Raw genomic sequence first — 10,960 nt, forward strand, 5'->3', positions numbered from 1 at the left:
CTCTCCAGCATTTTAAAAAAGTTCCATGTAACAAGTCAGATTCTGTGCTCTGCCTTTTAGGAAGTGGAGCACTGGACTTGGAGCCCAGACAAAGTGGGAGAAAAAGATTGCTTTAAGTCATCTGTGCATCCTCCTAATTCAAGGATGTTTAAGAGGATTGTGCAGTTCCTGGTGTGAGTGAGACCTTCCCTAAGGAATGTTTTGATTTATGACTGCCTCACATGGCTACTTCACAGCCTGGAACAGTAGCAGAACAAAGCACTCCAGCCACTCACCATCCCATTCAGAATACTCCCCCAGCAAATCCCTATGCTCAAGAGGTCAATATAAGGTTCTCTACGTACATATATACTGGGCATAAAGGGGCCACTGTGTGGGACAGAATCTGTCTCAAGATGTCATCTTCAACATTTGCCTGAACTGTTCATGTATTTTTGCTTCAGTTTCAAGTGTACATTGTACAAATCATTTATTGAGTAAAAATGCAATACTTTATATTTAGCATTTATTGTTTTCATTTATGTCATGATTCACAGCACACCTCTTCCCCGCTTTCATTTTCCCTGTGTCTAAAACACATTACTAAATTATTTCAGATGTAGTGATTGATGTTGCATTTCACTGTTTAAATGTCTCATGTACATTAAATACGTAAGTCACAAAAAATTCTATGATATTACAGGCACTACTACGTCACAATATATCTTTAGTTCACCATATATTGACATAATCCAGTACCTGAGATGGACAAACAGTTGGTATTCTCTAAATTGTACCAGGGCTTTCAGAGCTGCTTCAGGTTTATTAAAAAACCCTCTGTATTATAGGTGTAATGTATTAGGAATATTCCACAAAGAGGTATATTTTGTTGAGTGTGGAAATTTTAATCCTTTTAAAATGTCAATCCACATCTTAAAGAAATGTGCATCAACCACGTTTGTAATTTATTTTATGAGTCAAATTTTCAGTTGATGGAGCTGTAAAAATATGCATACCAATTGTACCTGAAAGCAGGAGATGTTCTATAAACTTGCCTGGCTCTGGTAAATTGCCCTAAAAGATCCTTCCTTAATAAAAGTTTGTATGGAAATGTGTCACAAGTACAAATACATTTTTAAGTACAATAGTGACAGACATAGACTTGATCTTTGCATTTATAAACAATGAAATATTTCAATTTAAATTTTTGAGAGAGTGTTCTTTATGGCTGTTTACTGAAAAATTTGCAGAAATGTTGATGCTTTGGCTTAATATGACTGTTTTCCCGAAAACGTGTAAGCACTGGACTGAGAACACTCCAATTTTGAGGCCTTAATTCACAACAAAATGCTCTGGCTCTTATCTATACTCCATAAATTACTATAAAACTGAGTTTTCCTTACCTGGATGAGGATGTAGGCTCAGTGATCTGTCTCTGCATGCGGGCATGTTTAATTAGATGTTCTTTCAATGCATTCTGGACTTCTGCTGGAATATCAGGTGAAGTGTGGCTAATTTTCATTGCAGCCTCAAGTACCTTCACTGAAGGTTTCCCATTTTCTTTAATTTCCTTTTTCTCGTTGGTTTCGAAAACCTCAGTAGGAGCACTACAGGTGCTTTGAGGGATATTACTGGTATTAGAAATAAGAGGTTTGCTTCTCCAGCATGGCCAACACAACTTCCAAAAGACAAATAGCGAGACTACCAGCAAGGCAAGCCCACAGAAGCTGACGACTACTGCTAGCAGACTGACTGAGATGTCTGCAAATAATCAAAAACAAAGATTGTCAAGACAGTCAAGCACAGAGAAAAAGAAACATGACACAAGTAAGGAAGCAGAAGATTTTAGATATTTCTCTTGTATAGAGCTTTCAGGATATGACAGATTAACATTTTCACTCTTGCAGATATCTAAACAATATACATTTTAAAAGTTTTGCCCACTGATAACAATTTAACTAAAATTCTATTAATTATTGCTTTGTTTACCAGCAAATGGCCAGTTTCTGCCAGTCTTACTCACACTAAAATGAATGGGTGCTAATCATTGAGAGGAAGCGTAGCCTGTCTTTCCATTGATTTTAGTGGGCTTTGGTTTAGGCCTTTGGTGGACTTTGTGTTAGGCCCTTGGGTTAGGCCCTGGCAAGAACTTTCATGGAGTAAAACCAAGAATGTATCTGACTCAAAAAATTAAATCACAGAACCTATCTTCTTTGAGTACACATTAATAGATCATCATGTGCACCCTGGCAGATATATAGTTGTTCAGCATCTTCCAAACTTTAGTCACATTAAGAAATGTGCATTGGATGCATTGGAAACATGTCAGAAGCCCAAAGGCAATGCATAATTTGCATGAAATAGAACAGAATACAGCTGCTCTCTTTTTTAACAAGTATGGAGGTATGACCAGCACAGGCTAACATCTGAAAGCTGCTCAGATCAAGATGGCATTTAGCGTGCTGGTACCTGGAGTCTCCATGGGCTATCCCTCTGTACTGAAAATGAGGCTCACCACAGAGCACCTTGTAGACCATATGCTGCACTTTAGCTACCCCTGCTATCCAGCATTTGATTTGGCCTGCCACCATGGTGAACATGTCTAATAACATTACCAAAGTAAAAAAAACAGATTTCATCTCAGCTTTGTGAACAGATTCAAATTTCAAGGGAAGGTTGATGTTTGGTAGTGCCAGTAGGAGTCCTCATTAGGAGAGTTATTATATGAGACACACTTCAGTTTGATTTTTTTCAGTACCATGTTATATTTTAAAATATAGACTTAAAAATTCTCAAACCCCTTGTCTTTTGAAAAGGGCCTTTCACATGTTTTAAAATTATTCAATCGGCCCCAATTAAATCTTGTGGAGAATTCTTGTCCCTTAAGCCATTGCTGCTACTGCTTGCTCCAACAAGGGTTGACAGATCTACAGCTAATACTCTGCATCCAACGCTTCAGGCTCCATGCAGCTAAAATGAACCAGCTGAGAAGCACATTGAGCACCTTAAATACAAGTTTGCTAAAAAAATCACAGAAAGAAAAAATCCTTGAACTACACAGTGGTTCTATGAAATGGTATGTAACTCACTCTTCTCTTAGGGGGATTAGAAGTACAACTGAAATTAAAGAAGTTTGTTTTTTTAAACATTATAGTTATGATTTCCAGATACATATCTTTCAATAATAAATATTGAGCTCAAGGTCCATATACCATGATAAGTGATAACTGTACAAAAAGAAAAAAAAGAAAGGTTTAGAGCCTTGAGAAAATTTGGAAGGACCAGAAAAACCCTGGGGTTTAAACTAAGCCAAATCAAAATAAAAAGGGTACTTAAAAATCAAAACACAGAACATTTTATACTAGAGAAATGAAACAATTACAGAATTTTAGACATATATATTTTGGCTAGTTGTCTAAAATTCTGGAATTGTTCTATTTCTCCTGTATATAGAGATTTATCTCTTCATATATTAAGTAACCCTTTAGAACTAAATTGTGGCTTGCCCTTACATAGCCATGATGGAGTAAGAAGGGAGTAAGGAATTGTTCACTCCCCTTGTTTGGCTTGAAAAACTGAAATTGAAACCTGTGCTCTGGGAAGAACAGGCTAGGTTCACTTCTGAGTTGCTCCCAGTGAACTCACTGGAAAAGGGGTGAAGGAGCAGGCAGAATCACAGTTCCACCTTTCCTAACCTCACTCATCTAGTGGCCAATCACACAGCAGGAGATTTGAGGGCGCATACTGCATGCTTTAAATGGGTATAGGCAAATTACTCCCTCCTATGCAACTGAAGAGCTGCAGAGGGCATTGTGCCTCACAGAGGCAGAGTGTTTGCCAGGGCTACTCTGGGTGGGTGTTGCTTTGCTAGGTTCTAACCTCAGAGCTGAGACTAAATGCCAACATTTAGCCCTTAAAAATCCCTTTCAGATCAATTTTAAGATTAAAAAAATGCATATTGCTAATTTCTACCACACAACAAATTAACACATTACTACAGCTAATCATAACAATTGTGAAAAACAAACAAGTTTCAATGAGAATCATTCATTCTAAGGACAGAAGGGACCATTAGATCTTCTGTCTAGTCTGATCTGTATTTCACAGGCCATTCAGTTTCAGTAACTAATTTGAATTTGTCTGACTTCAGCTTCCAGCCATAGGTTCATTATGCCTTTCTCCACTAGAGTAAAGAGCCCTTTAGTACCCATCATTTTCTATCCATGAAAGTAATTATACACTGTAATCAAGTTGTTTCTCAAACTTTTTGAGCTTTCCAAATCCTATGTATCAAACAGGAAATGTCGCCTATAATGTCTTTTTCACAGAAAGTTTGATTTGATAAGAGAAAATATCAAGAGACATTTCTTCAGACAGGAGTCTCTTCGTATGCCCATCAAGGAAGTTTAGTACTTAAGGCTGAATCTGTCAACAGGAATGGATTGTATTCCCTATATGTCAATAGTGTGCTATTTGTCCCTAACTAAGACTTAAAGATAGAGACAAAATTAAGAGCCTAATTTAATTTTTGGATGCAGATGGATGTACATTAATTCTGTTATGGCAAAAGTCATGGGTGTCTGTATTCTGAAATGGCTGTTCTAACCTGCTCTGGGTTCAAAGATGGGTCAGGAAATTGGGGACCTGTAATCAGCTCCCTGACAGTCTCATCCCCGCAGCTGCATTCAGCCATTTACCTTTGATGGTGTCTAGAATAGGGCATCTCAAGTTTTGTTCTTATGCTTCACAATATCTTATAAGAGCTGTGGATTGCATTTAGCATTCCTGTCCTCATGTTGTGCTATGGGTGAAAGCATGTGCAGATTGAAGTCAATCACAGATCTCCCATTGACTTCAATAGGGCCAGGATTTCACCTCGGGTATTTTTTGTACAGCATCCAATCATTTGCCATGATTTCATCTCCACAAGCTAATAAGAGTTTATGATTGCAATTACCTGTCATTTTTCTGTTGGTTTTCCAATTAAAATGACTCCTTCAAGCTGTTGTATCTTTGGGCCATTTTGTATTTCTCATTTGAGTTTGTCACATTTATTTTTGGAAATGCAAAGTGACTGAGTAGTATTTACTTCAAATTCTTCTTCCTGTAGCTCCTGGCTTTCACTGTTTATAGGCACCCTTGAAAATACATCCACTACAAAAAGCTTATTGTCAGCCAGTATTTCACATTAAACAAGTACTCCATGAAATTTCATGATCATTTTCTGGATTCTAGACAGTGCTTTGCACAATAATTTCTGTAATAGAGCATCCAACAATTTATGGTCCATATCGACTTCAGTTGATTTCAGCTCATAAAATCATCCACTACCAAACACACTGCCTGCATTTCCTTTTCAATCTGAATGTAGTTTCGTTATATTTCAGTGCTTTGGAAACATATCTCACTGTTAACCCACTCTGTTGGCATCTGAATTTGCTCAATAAGTACTTTTAGGTTATTGCTCACTGCTAATGGACCTGATGGTTGCACATATTTTTGGTGGCACACTGGGATATATATGAATGTGTGATTCATTATCTCTTGAGAGAATAACAATCCAGTCATCAAATATATTTTTCATCCTGAGCAGCAGACAAGTTACATATCCATTTGATCATTGGTACTTTCAGATTGCCTTTTAACCCAAGCATCCACAAGACTTTCCTTTTTCACTATTTCAGATTCTACTTAACAGTGTGTCGTTATCTATGTAGTCTATAGGAAGTGGGTAATGTCCTATTAAATAGTTTGAGAGTCCTCTAGGGTATGTCTACACAGGGATAAAAAAAAAAACCCATGGCTGGCCTGTGTCAGCTGATTCAGGTTCGTGGGGCTCGGGCTTTGGGGCAAAAAAATTGCTGTGTAGATGTTCAGGCTTGGGCTGGAGCCCAAACCCTGGGACCCTACGAGGGTGGAGGGTCCCTGGGCTCAATCTTTCAGCACATAATTCTCATGTCCACGGATGTACATACTGCTATTTAAATGTTCTGTATTCAAGTGTTTAGATATTTAAATATGTTAACATTGTTAATATTTTAACAACAAATGTGTGTTTGCATTACTTTTCTGGTGTCAGTAAATATTAAATTATGTTTGCTAACAGGGTTTAATTAGTGGGATTGTTTTTAATTTAATCTGAGTGTAAATTCAGTTGATGAGCATCATCTGACAGCAATGGTTTGAAGAGGAAGAAGTGTTTGCAAATAAATGCAAATGCTCCTTCAAAAATCAGTCATTAATTGAAATTCACATTCACGTTCTAGCTGTGAGAGAAAAGATTATCTCAATTAAATTGCATGGTCAAATGCAATAATTGAAGAAAGACCAACACTGACCATCGACTTTCAAGTATGATAGCATACATAATATGGACATTTAATACAGGTTTTCGTTTGTATGATCATTCATAAAAGGCATTCACTATATTAAAAGAAAGGCAAAAGCTCAGATTATGCAAGCAATGTCCTGTATCACCCAATGACGTCTTGCACTGCTAAGGAATATAACTATTCTGTCTGTAGAGACATGGTTACTTTCAAACACAAATTACGTTATAGTACAATTGATAGTAATCTTAATGAACACTGATGCTCAAGTAGAAGTATACATGGCTACAGAAAAAGCTTCCCATTCTTCAATGGAGAGATGAAAAAATGTGGAGGAGGAGGAAATCACTTTTTCATTCATGTCTCTTTGGAGTAGAGTGCCTACTATTCCATATTTGTGGTGGTTCATTGATATGATTTTACTAATATGAGCCAACTAATATGATCTCTTAAGCATCCTATATGACACTCTAATAATTTTGGACTAGATTCTGCCACCCTTATTCATGTTGAGTAGTTCCTTATTTGGCAAGTAGTCCCCTTGATATTAGTGGGACTATTTACTAGTACTACTCTCTGAATATGGTACTACATGACAAAAGTGGCAGAACTTGGGTATGACTATCTAACTTTTGGCCTGATCCCGCTGCTTTTCTTCAAATGAAACTCTGCTGTGGTCATGGGCAGATTGTGAACCCCTTACAATAAATGAACAGCCTCTCACAGAAGTAATCCCGATGACTTTAATAGCACTACTCATGGAGCAACTGTTCACCACTGAGAGTTAGGGGTTTGCGGTCCAGCACCCAGTGAGTTCAGTGGAAGTTTTGCTTGAAGAAGAAGAAGAAATGCTGGATCATGTCTTTTATCAGTGCATTAGTGGTCTCATTTAATGTAAGGAACAGTTTAAAAATGTTAGTGAGTTTTAAAACACACATCTACATATTGATGAGAAATGAAGAAAATGTCATACTACAGAAAAGAATGCCTTTATTTTAAAACATGCTTTATGTTTATTCATGTGAAGATGCCCTAAGATTCTATAGCTTATTAAAATGATGTAGATATACTCAAGACAATGTATTTGCTGAAGAGAAGTTAAAAATTTATCAAGCATTCATCAAATGGAAGACATGTAATCTAATATCCTGATAATTTAGAAAATACATTCTCTAGCATTATTTTTTATGTAAGATGTGTTTCTAGTAATCTTATGAGCAAGCAATTTTATATTCTCACCTCAGCCATTTTTACTTCATGACAAATTGTTATTGCCACAGAATACAAAATTTAAAATCCCAGGCCTTTTGGCAAACAGCTGCAAATTGGTTAAGCATTATGAATTTAAAATACTGATAAAATTGCTGGCTTTGAAGAAATGCTAAAAATGAAGGTATGCAATCTAATATGAAAACAGGTGCTGAATTTAAATGTCTAAACAGGATAATTTGCTTTATCAGTACCTTGGAGAGCACCTTTGTATCTTTCATATATTATTCCTTTATATTACATTTATGTTTGTTAAAATAAAATTAATAATGACCCTCAAAAATTAATATACAGTGCACTAGGTGCTCTTTTACCACAAGTAAAGCAACCCTACTGTAAGATTTTGAAGCTCAACACCAACTACATCTCCATTTGATATGATTCAATCTGGATCAAGATAATTAACATATGATGGATTATAACAAATATGCTAAAATATACTATATTTAATTAAAAATGCTATTGGGAATACTGTGTAGTTCAACCAAATGAAAAATAATCAATCACATCCACTAGCAACACTTTCGCATACACAATCTATTAATCTGTCTATCCATTTATAGCGTGTACTATATTGTATGTATTCCTCGCGCACACAGACACATTGAAATACATACACCTCTTCTCCCCCCCACCCCCGCTTCCCCTCCCCACCCCGCCATCGATGCAGATAAACTTCCTGCTGGATTCTGTTCCCACTGGAAACTTTGGGACTTTTCCCACAACTCCAACAGCAGTAGAATCACTTCCTTTGTTCTTGGCTCAGGTAAATAACCACATAAAATGATCCAGAGGCGCCAGCTAGCGTTAACTTGATTAGAGAGATTTCATTATGGATCCTTGCATTCAAGGTGTGTAAATACACCTTAGAATAAAACTTGGCACACGGTGCCGTAGCCTATGAGAAAGAACTAGAAGGGTGGTTGTTGTTATGGTTGTTTTGGTTTTGTCAACAGGAGTTGGAAAAAAAATTAGATCCTCATTCCTCTCTCTTTTTAGGTGGGAAGTTTCTCTGTTCTGAAGTGGAATTGTTGAGTGCTATAAAACTCCACCTTACTGCTGAATATGCACTAAAGACTTTGGGCATTAAAAGAAAAAAAAAACAAACAGGTGGGACATTTATACTACTGCTATTGCTCTTCATAATGATTTTTAAACTACATGTTTATTATTTTTCTCTGTTGTTCAGGTCTCGCCTGCGAGAGCATAAGAATAAAGCACCAAAAATGAGCTTAATTTTTAAACGCTCCCTTTAAAAACATTACCATAGGAAAGGCAACGGAATCATGAACTATGACAAAGTAAGGTGAGAGAGCTGAACTGAGCCAGAAACCTGGGACAATGCAGAAATTAATCAGAAATTCATTCCCTAACCTTGATGTGCCGTGGTACAAATAGTAAGTGTCCAAATATGGTACCACTTGAGCTCCGTTAACTAGGCAAAACAAGACAATTTCACCTTTGATAGATTATCTTGCTTCTGAGGATTTAAATCAGTCCCTTATTTTCTTCAAGTCTTCCCTGATGGATCCTAGAACAGATCTGACCCCAAAGCACTTCACTGAATCTACAGGTTTCCATTTGTACATTCCCATGAAACCTAGGCAATGTAAAATACACACCCTTAACAACAACTTCACCCGTAAACGAGGGCTCATCCTATGGGACTATTTTATTAAAATAACTGTTCCTTTCATTCATAAAACTTGGTGTTGCCAGGCTTTATGGCTTTATCATCAGTAAGCGATCGCTGCAACAGCTGGTCATCCAGAAACAGCCGAAAGTGCACACAAAGGTATATTGATGGATTGGTTTGGGGTCCCCCAGGATATTTTTCTCCCATAACTATAACACAATATACCTTTTTTCATAGTTAAAACTTCAACAACAAAAATCGGGTTTTCACATTAAAAAACATCTAAACACCGTGTCTCGGCTCTGTGAATAGGGTTCCTGTCCATTTCCTTCCCTCCACTCCCTCTAAATCTTGAGCAATGTTATGTAGAGCAAGCCTTCATTTGAAGCGCTTCCAATTCATACAACCTGTTGGCTTAGTGGCTGCCCGACTGAAAACCTGTGCTCGAAATATCGCAAGGAAAAATAAGGGCCACTGGGAAGAACAGAGAAGGGGAGACGTGGGGTAAATCATACATGTAGACTAACACTTCCTTCCCCCGGAACATACACCATTGTTTATAACACTAAACCAGCAGCCTCTTCCCCCTTCCTATCGGTGCAACAGGAGCAAATAGTTTTCCAGCCTTAAGAAAGGAAAATTTCCTTGCAGATAAAGCACGAAACAATTAACAATGGAAGTTCAAGTGTGTGTGCGCGGGAGGGGAAGACTAGCACTGGAAAGAGGGGAAAGGAGATGGGATACAAGGCGGGATATTTCCTGTTGCACAAATCCAACCAACTGTTGGGCTTTCACTCTGGGGGTGATTCTCTCTCTCTCTCTCTCTTTCCTCCACTCCCTGTCCCCTGATCCAAGGTCCTGACGCCCCCCCCCCCCAGCAGCATTTTCCTTTTCTTTGTACTTCTCGTCCTCACGCTCTGCAGCATCGCTACAACAGCAGCCCCTCCGCACAACGTCGGAACCTTCCCGGAGCTCTGCTTTATAATCAGCGCCGTGCAGAGCAAATGAGACTCTTGGGCACCAGCGTTTGCTGTGCTTGCGCTGAGTGCGGTCCTGAGCACTTGAAGACAAACTGCTTCTGGTTATTGTTATTTTAACATGGATTCTCCCACCGCCCGCCCCCCTCCACCTTCATAGGCAAAGCAAAGAAAAAGTTCAACTTTCCGAACGCCCACACAACCTGCTGCCGCTGCTATTAGTAGATAACCGTCCCACACGGGTGTTCCCCCCTCTTTGCACCAAGGAAGCGAAGCAGAGGCAAGGAGCAGAGTGAGGGGGACGGGGGACTGGGGGGGGGGAGAGGGTAGTGGAAAGAAGCTGGGGGGAAGCAGCAGAAGACGAGAGAGGAGCAGGAGAGGGGGGATCTGCAGAGAGTCCACTGTACCTGTGCTGCCTATACCTTGCTTGGTGGTCTCCAAGGGAAAGAAGATGCCTGAACATTTCTCCCGCTCCACCTGTCCCCCCAGGCACAGCTCTGAGATGATCTGCAGCGCCTTGTGACACAGGCTCCCCACACCATCCTCCTTGTGGAAACTCATCTTCTTCTTCTTCTTCTTCTTCTTCTTCTTCTTCTTCTTCTCTAAGCCATCGCTTGCCTGGGAAGGGTTTTCTGGATGTCACTAAAAAGCCACCCAGCTACCAAGTCACCATCCCCGGAAGGAAAAAAAAAAAAAGAAAAAGAAAAGGGGAGAGGGAAGAGCAGCGAGAGAGCCAGTGCAATTGACACGTTGCAAGTGAATCAAGGCTC

The 10,960-nt window shown here is 38.8% G+C and overlaps 1 protein-coding gene across 1 annotated transcript in view; it reads right to left on the reverse strand.

Moving 5' to 3' along the window:
* SYT10 (synaptotagmin 10) overlaps positions 1–10,751 on the reverse strand; it is a 51,219-nt gene extending 40,468 nt beyond the window's left edge. The window contains exons 1-2 of the mRNA XM_073329970.1: positions 10,598–10,751; positions 1,383–1,740 (exon numbers count right to left, since the gene is read on the reverse strand). Coding sequence (XP_073186071.1) covers positions 1,383–1,740; positions 10,598–10,751 — 512 coding nt within the window. The remainder of the gene's footprint in view (positions 1–1,382; positions 1,741–10,597) is intronic.
* Positions 10,752–10,960: the final 209 nt, after the last annotated feature.

This window comes from Lepidochelys kempii, chromosome 1 (genome assembly GCF_965140285.1).
Source record: "Lepidochelys kempii isolate rLepKem1 chromosome 1, rLepKem1.hap1, whole genome shotgun sequence".
Classification (NCBI taxonomy): domain Eukaryota; kingdom Metazoa; phylum Chordata; order Testudines; family Cheloniidae; genus Lepidochelys; species Lepidochelys kempii.